Genomic DNA, 14,615 nt, shown 5'->3' on the forward strand with positions numbered 1-14,615 from the left:
CCAGTGTAAGGGGGAGAAAGATGTATGCTGGGGGCAGGAGTGGGCATAATGGAGATGAGCTCCACTACAGCTGATCTTCTGCTATTGGAAACTCCCTATGGAGTTTCCACTGGGGAAATTAGATTAGGCCACCTGCTGCTCTAAGTTTGGCAGGGGCTGGGCATTCACAGTTTGGTGAGTTGCAAGCAGCTTCCTGTGCCTGCCACGGTCCACAACGGCTGATCATACACAATGGAAAATTGGGGCCTCTGTCTTTGTTAGAAACGTATGTCATGATAATGAGCAAACAAACAATTTACCTGCTGCGTTTGTCCTGCCACAGTCATGCTTGCAGCCTGGAGAGTATTTTCAGTGGTCTTTACTCACTCCTAATGGGCAAAGTGTTGGAAAATGGTGAAAAAGCTTATATTTTTGGGTGGGAGAATCATCCCTGGCCAGGATGAAAGATAAAAAATGGGAGGTTTTCAGGGGAAAAATAATCCATATGGGGTGAACCATAACAGAATGTTTTGGCTTCCCCCGGGAAGGCTCTTGTCAATTTTACCTGTGAAATTGACAAGAGCCTTTCAGCCCAGCTGCTCATGCTCCGCAAGCAGCTCCAAAGAAGGTGGAGAAGAAGAGGAGCAACCAAGTTCTCGGGCTTTGAAACAAAGTGGGGAGGCTGAGCACTCTGCCTTGGCAGCCTTCTTTTTTGTCAATTTGACTGGAAAAAAGTGAGCTTGACGGGGAAAGTTACTGGGAGCTGTAAGATAATTCTGACCCAGCAGCCAGATGTTCATTTGCAAACAGTTTTAAGGCAGGTTATATATCTAGGCAAGCTGGTGACCCATAACTACCCCTTTCTCCAAATGATTGTTAACTTTGCCGCTTGATAAAGTGGAAGACCAGCTATTAATGTAGGCTGGAGTGCAGCACAATACACAGCCTGCAGAGCTTGCCTTCCACCCCCCAAAAAGCTCTCCCAATCCCTCTCAACTCTGACTGGTTACATCCCAGTGTTCCAGTCATGCTGAACTCTGTGGCCTGTTGAGTGGTACCTTTGTGACAAGGGCAGCTGTATTATGCAGAAGCAGCATCCCAGGAAACTTTAACCAGGGCTTGAATCCAGCTATCCAGAAATGGGAGAATAGGGAGCTGATCCATTGTTCTGACTTGCCACTTAATATACATCTCAAATAAATTTGTAACTGAAATAGTTCCGTGTAAGTGTGTGTGTGTGTACACACACACACACAAATTTCAAAATCTCATACGTTTGCAGGACAGAAATTCCATTTTCCAACCAGATCTAGAGACAAGAGACAGTGATTAGGTGGTTATTGGTTATGCTCTCAGACAATCCCTCTTAATCACTGTCTCCTGTCTCTAGATCTGGTTGGAAAATGGAATTTCTGTCCTGTAAAAACATTTGAAATTTTGAAATTTGTATTTGTCCCAGTTTGGAACAAAAAGTCAAAATCTTGATTTCCCCCCCCCCCCCATGGAATTAAATAGTTCACTTTGGAAATGTCAAAATGTTGCTTTCAGATATTGTTGAAACAATATAAATATTATATAAATAAAACATTTATTATATTAAAATTAATTCCCCAGATGAGAACTTCTAGATAAGGTGACATTTTCCTTACATACATGTAGGCTGAAATGTCAGAGTCCCCTTCATGAAAGTCAGTGTGCCTAATATGGAGAAAGCACAGCTTCTTTCTGTAGACTAATTGTGAAGACTGTGGATACACTTGCAGTTGAATGTGAAAATTTTCATAAATAGCAGCCTAAATTAGCCTCCTAAGCATAGATTTAGGTGTCTAATTAGCAAAAGTGCTGAGTAACTAGCAGCACCCATTGAAGTCAATTATAGTTCATGGGGAGGTGCTAGGTCCTCAGCAGGTTTTGCATATCAGACCACTTACTTAGGTTACCAAGTATGGATTTAGCCACCTATTTTTAAAAATCTTGGACAAAAAATTTCTCCTCTTCTGAGAAATCTTACAGGTGCCAGCATAGGTGCAATTTTAAGGAAAGGGAGTAATTCTTAAGAAGATCAAATTTCTTCTGTTTTGTAAGATTTTAAGTGTGAGCATTTTATAGTGAAACTTGTACTGTGATCAATAAACCAACTCCATGTAGTTTTAAAAGGCAGGATTCAGAGTGGTTATGCTGTCATAGGACAATTCCTGTATAGCCATAGTTCAGTTTATCCCACATTTAGCCCATTATTTAGAAGGGTTATTCATGGAAATTATAGTGGGTGATGCAGTTACCCAGTGTATGCATTTAAAGGCAGTTGTGCAAATGGGTGCCCATGCAAAACTTCTGGGTGTCATTTTTGAGGCCCATTTGAAAATCAGATCAAATTCCAGTTAGTTTTAAAATGAATATGGACATTATAGTCTTTTCATTAAACTTGAAATTTCTTAATTTCTCTTTGTTGTTGAAGCTGCAGTTACTTTTGGCTGGATCACTCTCACAGGATACCTTTCAATGCTCAGCTTTACTTCAGATTATTTTTTATTAGTAGAATTAAAGTTTTAAGAAGAAAGAACTATATGGCTCATTTTATCTATAATGGTATTTTTTACTGAAGTTCTCTAGTGCTGGCATAAATTAGGCACCTGCTATAGCAGGTGTTTGTATAAAATTGGTAATGAAAAATATCAATAAAATGAACTTCTAGCTGAGGACAGGAAATGAAGCAGGAAAATAGCATTTGAAATTAAGTTTACTGGTAAATTACTCTAGCAAGATAGCAGCTAAAGACTTCAACAAAAGACAGTCACAGTAAAGCAATAGGAATGCATCCTTTCCTGACTTGTCAAAACATTTTGATTTGTGATCTTAAAATTAGTCTACAGGAAATAGAATTCATCCATTCTAGTAAAATAGGTCAGAATGAGTTTATGGTGGTCCTTGTGTTTTTTGTATTTGTGTGCAGGGAATGCCAATATTTGGAAGAAAACAATGCATGGGAGATGACTTTGCATCATAAAACATGGGTGCAAATCCTTGAAGCCTCACTCACGAGCCCGAGCCCAAGCCCATTGAAACCAATCACAGTACTTGCATGTAGGTTTTCAGGATTGGGCTTCATATGAGTATCTCTAAGGGTAGAGAAAGTTCAAATTTTAAATAACACAGTCATCTCTTTCAAAAGCTGAAGTGAATCAGGACACTTCATGATGTCACTGTACACAGGGGTGGCTCCAGGCACCAGCGTACCAAGCGTGTGCCTGGGGCAGCAAGCTGTGGGAGGCAGCCTGCCAGTCACTGCAAGGGTGGCAGTCAGGCTGCCTTCGGCGGCATGCCTGTGGGAGGTCCGCCGGTCCCGCGGCTTCAGGTACGCCAAAGGCACAGGACCGGCAGACCTCCCATAGGCATGCCGCCGAAAGCAGCCTGACTGCTGTGCTTGGGGTGGCAAAATACATGGAGCCTCCCCTGACGGCACACACTATTGATTGTGATTTGACATTAATGTTTGAAATGTTCCCTAGAAGTAGAAGAAAACAGTATCTGTTTCCAGTGAAACCTGGACCTTATATTGTGTTTCTGTACACAATTTGTGAGTTATAAGAATTGTATGAGCAAAAATATGCTTCTATCTAAAGACTGAAGTATTTTTAGAGGGAAAAATAAGTAAAAACAAAAAAGGCCAAATCCAAAAGCTGTACCTACCTGAGGTTACTTTTTTCAAAGTTCAACTTGCCTGGTTAGGGCTCCAGTCTTAAAATGATAATGATGCATTTATTTTCATACAAATGATGATCAAGCTTTTCTTCTCTGGATATTATAAACTATCTTTCTACTTTTGTATACTTGTGGAGATAAAATTGACAGATTTGTAACTGGAGTTATGTATGGTTACTAAAAGTCAGTGATTTTCCATGTAAGCTCAAACTTTAAAGGATAAAGATGGGCAAAACAGGCAAACCCATCAAAATGCCCATGCGGATATTTTGGCCCCCAATGTTGCAATTCAAGGTGCTAATTTGGTAGTTAACTGCATATTTCTGCTGGTCATACATCATATGTCATACTTTGAAAATTTGGCCCAAAAGATTCTGATAGAGATCTGCTCTGGATAAACCAAAGTTGCCATTACAAATCAAAATGTTTCTGCTTTCTATACTCTAGGTTCATTGTACTTTTATGAATAGAAATATTTTACATTGAAAAGTTGGAGAGTAGCTAGGGAAACTAAAGCATCAATCTCTGCTTTGATTCAGGTCCATATTTGTAAGATTGATTTGTGACTGGTACACGTACCAGTTATCAGAAGGAATGGGAATTACTAGTGGCCTAGCAGTTAGACATATCTAGACTCCATGGACTAACAGGTTTGAATTTTGGCAGGGCTGACTTAGCTCTTCATCCATTTTAGTGTTCGGGGTCTTTTAGATGCTAAGATATCCTGCCATCCTTGTGTTGACTCCCAGATACTCCAGTGATAGGTGGGTTACGAGTGCCTTGATATGCCATAGCCTTTTTATCGAATATAAATCTTCTCTGGTGAATTTCCAAGCCTGAATTGTAGTGTATTGCACTGTTCATTTGGCTGCAGTCCTCCATGCCATGTGTGTCTGCATTCCAATAGTGAAGTTATTCCTGTATGGGTAGGTCCATACTTACCCGCTGGGTCGATGTGGAGAGTTCGACTTCTTGGAGTTCGAACTATCGCGTATAATCTAGACGTGATAGTTCGAACTCCAGATGCGCTCCCGTCGACTCCAGAACTCCACCACCGCGAACGGCGGTGGCGGAGTTGACGGGGGAGCCACGGACTTCGATCCCGCGGCATCAGGACGGGTAAGTCAGTCGAACTAAGGTAGTTCGACTTCAGCTACGCTATTCACGTAGCTGAAGTCGCATACCTTAGTTGCCCCCCCCCCAGTGTAGACCAGGCCTTTGAATACTGTTTGTGAAGCTCTTGGGATCCTTCAGGTTGAAAGATGTCAGCCTATCCAGTCTTCAGATGCACAGCTAATACCCATTGGCTCACATGCAAGTTATATTCAGTGGCAGAATTGGGCCTTGTTAATGTAAGTTATTATCACACTTAGTTTGTAATAAGCCTTGTTTCTTCACTTAGATGGAGTCATGTGTTTTAATGGAGGTGAATGTGTGCACAGAGAGTTTTGTGACTGCAGTCGATTTAATGCAAGTGGATCAAGATGCCAGACAGGTGTGTAGGGGAAAAAAAAAGATTTATTACAATGCAATCTGTCCAGGGATGGGTTAAGAGTATACAGGCCCCACAGCCACATGGACATCCTTTGCCAAAAGACAAAGCTCATCGTCACTCCCTGCCCTGGGAACAGCCCGTACACTAGCAGAGCTGGAGTTGCACAACTCCCAGTCACTGCTTGCTATCCTTCTGGCCTTGAGTTATGCAGAGAGATACCCGAAGAGTTGGAAGTGTTAGCTCGTATCTCCTCCGCCCTGAGTGTTGCACGTATCCTGTAGTGGGACTGCAAGCCCAAGCACAAATGCATTGTGTTTCTTAAACTTTCCTGTTCTTTCAAAAAATAAAAGGTTAATGCTTTTCAAATTGCTCTCCTTTTGTCTGCCTAGTGCACAACACAGGTGCTGAAAGGGATAACATATGCCGAACATGGGGCCAATACCATTTTGAAACCTTTGATGGGCTCTACTATTATTTCTCCGGGAAATCCACATATGTACTTGTGAGACAGAATGAAATAGATGAACAGAGTTTCTCTATACAGGTGGGAGACTGCATTTTTAAGTCAGTTTCATACTATCACAGGGCATTAAACTCACAAGTTATCTGTAAGTGGAAAAATGATCTGTAGACAAGTTACAAGGGTTTAAAAAAAAGGTAATAAGTGGAGCTATACCAATCTCCTAGAACTGGAAGGGACCTTGAAAGGTCATTGAGTCCAGCCCCCTGCCTTCACTAGCAGGACCAGTTTTTGCCCCAGATCCCTAAGTGGCCCCCTCAAGGATTGAACTCACAACCCTGGGTTTAGCAGGCCAATGCTCAAACCACTGAACTATCCCTCCCCCTATCAATGGTATTAACATATATAGGCATGATCAGGTGAGGTGCTGAGCACCAGAGGTGGATGCAGCACCCAATTCAATGGGGGCACTATACTAAACTTTTCTGGGACATATTGAGTTATAGTCAAGAGGGGCACCAACTACCTGCAGCAGCACCCTCTGCCCTATCACCACAATCCTAATCCCAACCAAGTCCAGTGTGGAAGGATGGGGGAGCTGGATAGTGAGCCCACCCTGCACTCATCCCACAGTGGCAGCTTCTGTTTTGTGGGGCTGGGCCTGGCTTCCCACTCTGGGTATTGTGACCTGGTGCATGGGCTCACAATGCCACTCAGGTTTGGCAGCTGTGGTTTCATGATTTCTGTGGGTGCAATTGAACATATGAACCACAGCTAAAGTGCCTGGTCACAATTCCACTCACTCATATTTGGCCAAGCTCAGTGAATTCCCACAACTCCCAGTTGCAGTACTCAGCACCTCTTGGGACTTGGCCATGTAATACCAGATAATCAAACTCATTTTAAATTCTACTATATATCTGTATTAGAGTTTCTGTAGTGCCTGTCATTGCAGTATGTAAGCAGCATAGTTTCATAACTATGAAATGCATTTTTAAAATATCAAATTTTGAATATTAACTCATCTTTAATAGAAATAGAGCTACTACTGATAATACAGAAGAAGCTGAGACAGACCAGCTTTCAAAAATAGTTCCATCAAATACATAAATTAAGAGACTGTTAAATTATCAGGTTGTAAACGTGCAGGCCTCATTGCTGCGGCACCTGCTGCTGGTCTCATTCAAGGAATTAGCTCATCCAGCCTCTGGAGCACCCTCTACAGGCTGGTGTCCTGCTGCCGCTACCCCCCCACATGTCTCTTCCAGGACCCTAGTGCCCCTTTAACTGGGTGCTGCCCCCTGGAAGTACCCCACAGTTCTGTGTCTCCCCCTCCCAGGGGAACCTCCACCCACTATCCCCACTTTGCCTCAGTCTTGGCTACTGCCCAGTCTCCATCTAGCCCCTGTTCACTGGGGCAGACTGCAGTATAATCTGCTCATCACAGGCAAAGGGATTTGAACCTGTTGCCCTGGCTACACGTGGGCTGCCCCCTGCAACCCAGTACCTAATAGGCCTTACCAGGCCTGCAGCCTGGGGCTTTCCTAGGCTGGAGCACCCCAGCTCCCTTGGCTTTTCCCCAGCCCTGCTTCACTCCAGATACCTGGTTAAGCAAGCTCCCTACAGCCAGACCCTTCTCTCTCTGAATGCAGAGAGAGACTGTCTGCTTGAGCGCCTGGCTCAAAAGCCTTTATAGGGCCGGCATGGCCCCAGCTGAGCCTGCTTCCTCCCAATCAGCCCAGGTGTCTTGCCCTTCCACAGCCCTCCTCCAGGGCTGTTTTAAACCCTCAGGGCAGGAGCAGGTAACCACCCCGCTACACAGGTGCATTATTTTTATACATTAAATATTTAAATAGTCTTTCCCACACATTATTTCAGCCCTCTAATCCCTTGCCCTTTGCTGAGTCACCTCAACAGCTTCCCACTGCACTGCCCAGCAAGTTCAAACTTCTTGTCCTTGCATGCAGCACCTTACTTCATTCTGCTTTTTCCTGCATCTTTGATTGGTCTTCCTTATTTTCCCCCCTGTCCTTTATGCTCTGCCAATGAAGCCAACCTTTGATCTCCTTCTCCCACAAGCATGTCACTGCTGTGTACTTATTTTTCTGTGTTAGTGTATTGCCATTGTTTCCAATAGCTAAACTCTAGGGAAAGCAGTAACTTTCATTGCATCATTTTGTCAACTGCAACTCATATAGTCACCAGTTCCTGTTAGTAGCATTGTATCTTAAATAGAATTTGCTTTGTACACTGCAAAACTGGGAGGATATGATCAGGCTCAGAATCTGGAGAGATGATGATGGCCAAATTAGGCCAGGTCTACCCCTATATCTTAAACTGAAAAATTTCACACCCTATGCAACATAGTTACATGTAGCTGTAGATGCAGCTAGGTTGATGGAAAAACTCTTTCTAGCTCCATAGCAGGTGTCTACACTACAGCGGCATAGCTGTAGTGCTGCATATCACAATTTTTGGCAGTCTTGGAGAAACCCAGGACTGAAGCCATGGTGACCAAACTATCCTGTTGCCCCTTGAGATCATTGCTAAAAGTCATGATTGGGACAGAATGTATTAGTTGGGCAGCATAGGGAATGTTGAGAATGTTATTAAAATGTAACTTCTCCCCAATAATATCATTTGGCAGGTTCATAATGATCCAGAATGCAAATCTTCACCCTATTCCTGCAAAAGGTCTGTTAGCCTATTTTTTTCTGGAGATGAAGAAATAAAGTTGAGCAGTGAGGTCATCTACAAAGGATTTGGGTAATTACATTCACATTTATTGTGGTATGTTTTGTTTTCACATTGAATCAATTCTCATGACATTGTTTACATCACCTTACATATAAGCAGCATCACTTATTGGCAGCTAAAAAGCAAATATGCCATCCATATTGATGGTAACATTTCTGCAGTTTACAAAGTAGCGCACTAGGAGAATGATATTTAAACTGTTGTGGTATTAGACAATAAAATTTCTTCATTCATGTTTGGAGCTGGATGTGAATCTGATATAACTCCGTTGGCTTCAACTGAATTACTATAGATTTATATCAGTGTTACTCAAAGCACAGTTTCCCTCAAGTTTATAGGGAAGTCATTAAATCACTGAGTAATAATTCCTTTACATGGAGATTTTTTTCATTTAAAAATATAAAATTTCTTTGCTCTTTTGTCTTTAATTATGTTTGCTTCATAGAGTTCAGTTACCTCGTGCTATAGGAAATGTACACATCCAAAAACTAGCTGGATACATCCTAGTCAGACACCGGTATGCATTCACTCTGGCTTGGGATGGTACATCTGCAGTCTATATAAAGTTGACACCAGACTACTTGGGCAAAACACATGGGTTATGTGGAAACAACAATGCTATACTGCAGGATGAGCTTGAGACTAGTTATGGTGAGTATTTTTACATATCTGTTATGATGTTAATATAGGTTTGCTTCAGTTCACTTCAATTTTCTTGGTCAAAAATTACTCCCTTCAATGTAGTTTTTATGGTAATCTTAATTTGTCTTTAAAAGTAGATCTGTATTTGAAATTAAAATAAGGTATTGTAACCCTTCTGTCAGGTGTTATCTGTAAGGATATCTGGGTTCAATATTGGCTCCAGGGTTATGGTTAGGGATGCCTTTCAAAATAAACTCAGCTCAGCACCCAGCTAGAACTGTACTCATACTTTGGGTTCTAGGAACCTAAAAAGTAGATAGGTGTTTTTTTTTTATTTTGGTTTTTTCTTTACACTTGACAGTGTTCCCTCCTCTCTCTCTAAGTGCCCAAGGAGTCTCTGGCAACCTGAAAATACCACTACTATTTTGGGAGGATAAGTCAGTATATAATTAAACTTTAACTTGTAATTAAAGAAAACCACCAAAAATTCAAGCAATGTGTCATTTCATTTCAACCAAGATTTCTACTAGTGATTTCAGACCCTCAGTTTCTGGGCACCCAACCTGAGGCACGAGATGGTCCAGATTTTGAGGGTGGTTGGTTGGTACTATTTGAAAATCAGGCTTTTTTAAAGTATCTCAAGCTGAAATCCCCAAATCACTAGTCATTTTTGAAATTCTTGCCCTTAAGCTTTTTCTGTCTCATTTTCTCCAAAAATAAAAATGATACTATTTCTATACCTTTTGAAGTGGCCTTTCAAGTTTAATGGCTTCTTGCAGAGTGCAGCCCTTAGCTGCCTTCTCCCAGCTGGTCCTTTAAATTACCCTCACCCAGCTTGACGAAGGATGAATGCTATACTATAGTCAGTTTCAGTCCTCAAGGCACACTTTATTGGTTAAACCAAAAACGTAGGCAAAAAACATTTCCTGTGCCAAACATGGGCTATAGTTCCCACAGGTGTTTCCCTCACCTCTCTCAGACATTTCAAGCCCTTGCCCTGACCCAGGGACCCCTTGTTGTTCTCATTCTCCAGGCCCCTTCCTGGGAGTTTCATATAACTGGGTTCTTTCCCTTAATCCATAGTCTTCTGTAGAAGCCTTTCTGCTCCCTGCAGCTCTCACTTTCCAGGTCATTTGCCTGGGAGACACCAACCAGTTGGGCTATTTCCAGAGCTCCAGGGCCTACCACAGGGCCTCCCTAACAAGCTGAGACCTTGCTGGTCATGATACGGACTTTCAGGCTATCGACCTCACCTTGCAGCCTCGGATGGGAGGCCCCTGGGCTGACCCAGCTCTTAAAGAGACTGTCATTCTTTGACCTGGTTGTTAAGATCTGAGGTACTCGGATAGAAGAGGCTATACAAATGCAGTTATTGTTCTGTGTCAAATTGATGCTTTAATATTTGTGTGTATTTCTTAGGAAAATTGACTGAAGACATTGCAGAGTTTGTAGAGAGCTGGAGGGAAAACCGTCCACAGGGCTCACCTGACTGGGATAAGTCTTTTACCTATGAGCCACCCTGTTTGACCCAAAGCCAAGACTCTTTACAGGTGTGAATCAAAATTAACAAGAGAAATTAACAGTCTGTAATTCTTATAGAGTCTTGGTCAGTGCATCGAGGGAGAATAAAGTTGCTGCCCAGTGTGTCCTTTGCTACAGGAATGCTGTGGTGCAGAGCAGGACTTCTCCCCGCAGGCTGTGAGGAAGGGGATGAAGAGAGACTGTGAAGCAGGAGCAAACTGCAAATCGCTATTTGCTATTCCTGCTTATTGCTCACTGCAGCCTATGTACTGGCTGGCTGAGAGGCTAGATATGTTTTTTTCAGGGATATGGTGTGCAGTGCAGGCTGGTGGGTTTAAATGTCTGCCTTTCTCAACTCAAGTATTATAGCGAGATTCTGCCTTCCTACTTCTATGGGAGGGGTGGGGGATAATACTGGGTTGAGGGAGAATTGCTTCTCCTACCATCTTCTTTCCCTCACTTAATACTCAGAGTGCAGGATTTAGTCAAAAACTTTTAGTATTGGGTATGATGTTTATGTTAGTGTCATCTAGTTCCAAGGTGCATATTTTTTCCTTACACTGCCTCAAAGACATAGACTATGCTTAGTTAGAAAGGGGTTTGGAGTGGTTGATGGAGTGGTTCATTCTTGCACTTTTTTTCATGTGCCTTCTCTTTTTTAAATTTGTAATGTAGTCCTTGATCTTTTGGCACATTCTACTGTCTCATCATAAGAAAAGGTGCAGCCTGGAAACCAGGCCAGTGGCTTCTTCTAGATCTGGTGCCAAAACAGCTGCTTAAAGAGATTAAAGCACTTTTCTTGCCACTGGGGACCAAAATTTCATCTCTGTAACCAAGGAAGAAAAACTCCGGTGACATTCTTGAGCAATATTTTTTTCAAGTTGTACCAGTGAAATGCTGCAAACCAAAGGGCCAATCCTGGAATCCTTTCTTAGGCAAAGCTATTTTTTTTCAGAGAAAGGACAAAATGCATCATAAGTGGCAGCAACAAGGGTTTAGCTATTACCCCTTTTGCCCACCCCAGTTCCAATATTTTCCCCCTCTACATGATGTGCTTTGGGGAAGCCCCCAAGATGAAATATTTTCTACTGAAGCCAGTGACAGATGACTTGAGAGGTCACATTTTGTTGTGATGCATTTTATTGTATATTTTAATTGACCTACACGCTGGGTGTCTGCAGCCAGGGGATGCTGGAACTTGCCCACTAGGCTGACAGAACCAGAGTGTATTGACCCTTGGGCATGTTGTGAAGCCTGAAGGTATATTTGAGAGAGGTTGTCTGGTCCTCTCAATTCAGGGCAGGAGGGGTTTGAAGCCTTTATTGATGACAGGTAAATGTTTAAAGTGTGCAGAAGTTTTTTTTTGTGGTGGTACGTGCACTGAGCTTAGAATGGGCCCTACCAGAACACAGACTACAACTTTGAGTGCATTCAGATTGAGCTCTAACACAGAGTCTAAGGTTCTCATCTTGGTCCCTATCCAGTGATTGTACAGACAGTAACAGACAGCACTGAGGAGTCAATGTTGTGACAAGCTTAGGATGGAAAGCAGCCCTGTTGAGAGAAATTTGGGCTCCCAGTATATCATGTTTGCTGACCCCATCCCATTTCACCTCAGTTACAGGCAATTTTGGGGGGGACTCTGAACTAAAGCCTTGGAACAATAGACACCTCACTCCCTTCTTCCTTCTCTAGTCATCCAGAAACTGTTTCCTAGCCTGAGGTTACTTAATGAGCATGCCACATGTTTTGCTTTTGCACCGTATGCTATGCTGCTTATGTTTTTAAGAACATTCCTTTCACAACAGCAATCTCTTTCTTTTTAGAAGGCATATGCTCTGTGTAATACACTACTATGGCCCCCATTTGAACAATGTCATGATTATGTGAGTCCTCTTCCTTTCATGGCCAGTTGCACCAATGACCTCTGCATGTAAGTAATCATTTTTTGATAATTCAAAAGCTGGTAGATAACAACATTTTCTTCATCTTTTCAGAAAATATATCTGACCCTTCAATGCATGTCTTTTCTGCATAACACTTTGTATCTAGCAGTTCTTGTGATGTAATAAATGGGCCTGGCTTTATACCCACATACCATCACAGATTCAATGGAGTTACTCTCAATTTCTCTGGTTTAAGTGAGAAAAACCTCAGGCCCAGTAACTTTCAATGAGTTTTAAATTATCCAATGTATCTGTCCTTTAGTGTGTATGAATTTTACTGTATATGCTATGCTATAATCAGTATGTTCTATTCTAATGGTGCAGGATTGCTGCATCAACAAACAAATAAAAAAAATCTTTCACAAAACATATGTTAGTCTGACAAAGAGAGACAATCAATGATTTTTTAAAAATCTACACTCCTTGATGATGATTCTGTCATCTGGCAACCTGATGCACTGTTTGTCTGAACTGTTCTGACTGTGATTTAAAATGTAAGATTGCTGGAGCAAAGACAGCCTTTTGCATCCTGTACCATGCTGAGCACATTGATGGCACTCTTAATGCTTTCCTCTTGTTCCCTTGATAACTTTTCTGAGATAATTTTTTCTCTTTGTTAAAAATCAAGAACCTGATTCTAATCTCACTCTCGTTACTTTTACATTGCTATAAAAGACCATTGATTGTAATGGAGTTGTTCTTCATTTATACCAGTATAATTAAGATCAGAATCAGGCACCATGTATATTGATAAGTAGTCTCCCAAGCAGGGTAGAATGTTTTATTCATTTAAGAACTTTAGGTTATTTAACCAACACAGTATTTCAAAATGTTATTACTTACTAATATAAATTCAAATACCAGAACATACATATTGTTGAAATAATGAAAGACTTAGCAAAATGTTTATGAAGTTATGGATGCATATTTATATGATTATAGGGAGAAAGTAAGGTCATGCCAATTTTTATTTGTATAAGGTCAGCAGCTGATAATGCAACTTGGTGTCGAGCATTAACTGAATATGCCAGGACCTGTGCTCAAGCAGGAAAACCCCTTCATGGATGGCGGACGCACTTTCAGCAATGTGGTATGTTGGCTACTCACACACTTGAAAATATTACCCAGTAGCTGAACTTTGAGACAGTTCTGCACATCTTTCTTTCTATTGTGGTTCAATGTGCTTTCCACAGACAACATAGAGCTGACTGCACTTCAGTGCTGGATGAACTTCACTATGTCTAATTTTTGCACTTTTAGTCTGTACTTGGGAAACTTTCATTATGAAAGGTTCTATATAAATGTAAGACTGTCACAAATTATGAAGCCTATGTTTTTTAATAACTTAAAAACAAGGCTGCCCAGAGTGGGGGGCTAGTGGGGCAATTTGCCCCGGGCCCTGCAGGGACCCCCACGAGAATATAGTATTTCATAGTATTGCAACTTTTTTTTTTATGGAAGGGGCCCCTGAAATTGCTTTGCCCCAGGCCCCCTGAATCCTCTGGGCAGCCCTGCTTAAAAATGCCTTAAAATAAATCATCCTGTTAGAAACATTGTGGGTTATCTATTGTAAATGTGCTGTCTCAGATATTGATTATACTCCTTTGATTTCTGAAATATAAAATTTGCAAGGACTTAAAAATGTTTTATTCAAGTAGCACTTGCATAAACCTTCACAATTCAATATGTCAGATTTGATACATGGATTAAAAAAAGTAAAATATATGAAAACAGTGTGAATAGTATTAACTTCCACTGAGGTGGTAGCATAATGCCTTTTCATTTCTCAGCTTGTTTCATTTTTCAGTTATTACCTGTGAAGAACATTTAATCTACAATGAATGTATCGACTGTTGCCCGGTTTCATGTCAGCAAAAAACACAGTGTATTGACAGTGAACTTCCCTGTGTCGATGGATGCTACTGTCCAGATGGTAACACAGCCTTATTTCTCAAACTTGTTTTATCTATGGCTAAACTTACCCTATGGCTAAATTTGGCCTTCAGATATGTGTGTGAGCCTTGGTGAAACTAATGGGGACGAGGCTGGGGAGGCAATCTGGGGATCGAGGCACACATTTGTAAGGGGGACTCATCATGGCTGCTGCCTCAAC

At 41.6% G+C, this 14,615-nt stretch overlaps 1 protein-coding gene across 6 annotated transcripts in view; it reads left to right on the top strand.

The window, feature by feature from the left end:
• The window catches only part of OTOG (otogelin), a 161,147-nt gene that overhangs the window by 12,310 nt on the left and 134,222 nt on the right, over positions 1 to 14,615 (top strand). For 5 of the 6 annotated variants that reach the window (XM_039537303.1, XM_039537300.1, XM_039537298.1 and 2 more), the window contains 8 exons: positions 5,084 to 5,176; positions 5,566 to 5,720; positions 8,284 to 8,402; positions 8,839 to 9,044; positions 10,455 to 10,585; positions 12,383 to 12,489; positions 13,483 to 13,592; positions 14,310 to 14,435. In XM_039537303.1, coding sequence (XP_039393237.1) covers positions 5,084 to 5,176; positions 5,566 to 5,720; positions 8,284 to 8,402; positions 8,839 to 9,044; positions 10,455 to 10,585; positions 12,383 to 12,489; positions 13,483 to 13,592; positions 14,310 to 14,435 — 1,047 coding nt within the window. Of the gene's footprint in view, positions 1 to 5,083; positions 5,177 to 5,565; positions 5,721 to 8,283; positions 8,403 to 8,838; positions 9,045 to 10,454; positions 10,586 to 12,382; positions 12,490 to 13,482; positions 13,593 to 14,292; positions 14,436 to 14,615 lie in introns of those variants that run through there. The other variant, XM_039537304.1, reaches the window with a different exon arrangement.

Source organism: Mauremys reevesii, linkage group 4 (genome assembly GCF_016161935.1).
Source record: "Mauremys reevesii isolate NIE-2019 linkage group 4, ASM1616193v1, whole genome shotgun sequence".
Lineage (NCBI taxonomy): Eukaryota > Metazoa > Chordata > Testudines > Geoemydidae > Mauremys > Mauremys reevesii.